Here is a 2,758-nt window from a genome sequence, read left to right on the forward strand (position 1 = left end):
TTGGAGCCGGACTGATAGAGGAGAGCTATCTGTAATCCTTGGGCATTGATGGCGTTTCAGTTTCTGATACGGACAGCTAAACATCCATCTGGTGCAACACATAGACTCATGAGCTATAAGAAGCAGGAGATGAGCTTGTTCGGGGCTCAATCTTTGCCGGACGCTCGCGGACGTGATTTTTTTCTCTGTCCTGCAACGACCTGATCTGGAATAAACTCTGTTACTTTTTTACTCCTGTTTTTAGAGTCCTTTTTATATGGTTTTACCCAGGAAAAGAACCGGAAGGGAAGTCCTGAGGCGCAACGCCTTCAAGGGGACATAACTTCCTCATTTAACACTATGAAGCAAGATTCTATGACCGAACAAAATTGATTGACAGATGACCGTTGATATATGATTGGCCGAATTTCGGCGTTCAGGCTGACGTAGAACTAACTGTCCTGCAGAAGATAACGGGAAAGAAACAGATTTTAATGCACGATTTTTTTTTTTTTTTGAACAGAAATTTTCTAAATTTTGGGACAATATGGTCTGATAAAGAGAACATTTATATACACGTTTAAGCCAGAATGATTTGACATTTAAATATGATTTCCTTACGACTTTAAGTAGAAATGTCGGCTATCTATACTTTACTGGAGTAAATTATCTTTTGACAACTTTTTCCTTCTCCTCACATTTTAAAAATAGACTCATTAGTTTAGTTTCATTTAATTTCTTTGCTCACCACATTCCAAAATAAAGAGTTTTTCCAGATGATGCAAAGTTAAATGAGATGCTGTTACCATTAGTTATAAATATAAGAAAACTAAATCTAAGGAAGTTTTCATCCAGAATTGTAGAAAAATGTTCCTTTAATAGAGTAGAGCAGTAAAGCTTCTGGCTTTAACAGTTTTTCCTGCATTACTTTTACTTTTATACTTTAAGTAGTTTTAAAAATGGTACTTTTACACTTTTACTGGAGTAAAAAGCTGAAGTTGATCCTCTAACTTCTATCAAAGTGTTTCTAAACAGCAGGATTTATACTGGAGGAATAAACAATACGTTTCTTATGATGAGTGCATTTGCAAATAATCTGAGGAGAAAAACAAGCTGATCGGCCAATTGGGTATTTTTGAACTTGAAAATGATTAGATATTATACATTAAAAATAGATAATGGTTGTTTTTTCCCACTTTAAACATAAATCATCTTACAGTCATACGAAAAAGCCACACGAAGCGACTGCTCTTTTTCTGTTAGTCCAATAAACCTCAATTCAATACTGAAATATTACCGTGTCCATCAGTTAGTAGATATATCAAACTGAAGTAACTGTTGCAAACACCCAAATATTTAGAAATGAAAATAATTAGGATTAATATGGTGCCCAAACTTTTTCATATGGGAAAATGTTCAGAGGATTTTTTTGCAGTGTGGATAGGTTGACTAAACACGTGCACCGTTTGCTTTTCAGAATCTTGTTTCAAAAACAAAAGAAAATCTGAATCTGTTCAAATGTTTAAATGCGGAGTTACCATCTTTTCTTCTCGTATTTTTCCTGAAGGAACTCTTTTACTTTTTGCGGTTCTCGGAAATCCGGAACGACCGATGTCCTGTCGTCATAAAGGCCCAGCCAGATGTGTTTACAGACCTACGGGGAGGAACAGGAAGAGGGGAGGGGTTCCAGGTGGGGGTAGAAGGCAGGAGGACAGAGACGGGGGGGGGGTTAGAAAGTTCAAAGCTAAACCCAGACAGGAAGGTGTCACAAACACAGGCGCTGTACCTCGTTGCCATGTTTCTGTAGGAACTCGATCTCCTGCTGCGTGAAGGTGGTCATAGAGATGGACTTCACTCTGTGGGGGGGGTTCAGTCCTCGCCTGAGGGGGGGGAGGGAGGTTCTGGTTAGCTTCAGAACAACAGACTGCAGGCGGAAACAACCGGAACCAGATTCAAACCCCGTCTGAACTCTGAAAAGTTCAGCGTCTCAGGCTGAAAATCACCTTCAATCATTTAACCATCAATGTTCAAAGGGGAAAATGGCCGCCAAACAGCATATGGGGAGAATTCTGTTCCATTATCGTTAAAAGCAAAGAAAACCTTTGGTAAAGGAAAATTTTAATTAAAAAAAATTTGAATTCATGTGACAATTTACGTACTTTTCAATCTGCCTTTTCCAGATCACATTTTCTTATCTCCTGGGATCAGACTTTCCTCTGTAGAGAGGAACGATGACGCGCTTCTACGGGATGCTAGTAGGAGCGAGCGTTTGTATTGGCCTGAAGCGAAGAGAATATGATCTGGAAAATGCAATTTGGAAAGAAGGCAAATTGTAAAAGTCAAGCTGAAAAACAGAAATAAAAGAAAAATTTAACCTGGACAAAAAAAATGAAATATGAGAAACAGCTTGAAAAATAAACTCAAACAAAAACGCAGAATTGCTCATAAAAGCTGATTTTGATTAAGGAAGTTTAAAATTTCTATTTCCATAACACGTTCTTTGTTTGCATCAATAATGGAACAAAAAATGCTCCATAACATTACGTATACGTTCAAACTGCGAGCAGCAGAGGCAGCTAGTTTCCATGCAAAGTCAATGGTTGACGCGCGTCAAGGCGCAGCATCGTTTTTGCGCGTTTTTGCTGCTGCTTGAGGTCTGAACGTAGCATTACTGCTAGGGATGCAGGATATTGGGATTTTGGCCGATATCCGATATGCCGATATTTTAAAACTCATGTAGCCGATAACCGATATCGATACCGATGTTAAAGCTGGACAA

General features: G+C 38.6%; 1 protein-coding gene across 1 annotated transcript in view; it reads right to left on the reverse strand.

Annotated features, from left to right (window-relative positions):
• LOC107089961 (arf-GAP domain and FG repeat-containing protein 1-like) overlaps window positions 1-2,273 on the reverse strand; it is a gene marked incomplete at its 3' end in the record, with an annotated part of 10,559 nt that extends 8,286 nt beyond the window's left edge. The window contains exons 1-3 of the mRNA XM_015383054.1: window positions 2,139-2,273; window positions 1,766-1,859; window positions 1,518-1,633 (exon numbers count right to left, since the gene is read on the reverse strand). Of these exons, the coding sequence (XP_015238540.1) occupies window positions 1,518-1,633; window positions 1,766-1,819 (170 nt within the window). The remainder of the gene's footprint in view (window positions 1-1,517; window positions 1,634-1,765; window positions 1,860-2,138) is intronic.
• Window positions 2,274-2,758: the final 485 nt, after the last annotated feature.

This window comes from Cyprinodon variegatus, unplaced genomic scaffold (genome assembly GCF_000732505.1).
Source record: "Cyprinodon variegatus isolate N-32 unplaced genomic scaffold, C_variegatus-1.0 Scaffold274, whole genome shotgun sequence".
Lineage (NCBI taxonomy): Eukaryota > Metazoa > Chordata > Actinopteri > Cyprinodontiformes > Cyprinodontidae > Cyprinodon > Cyprinodon variegatus.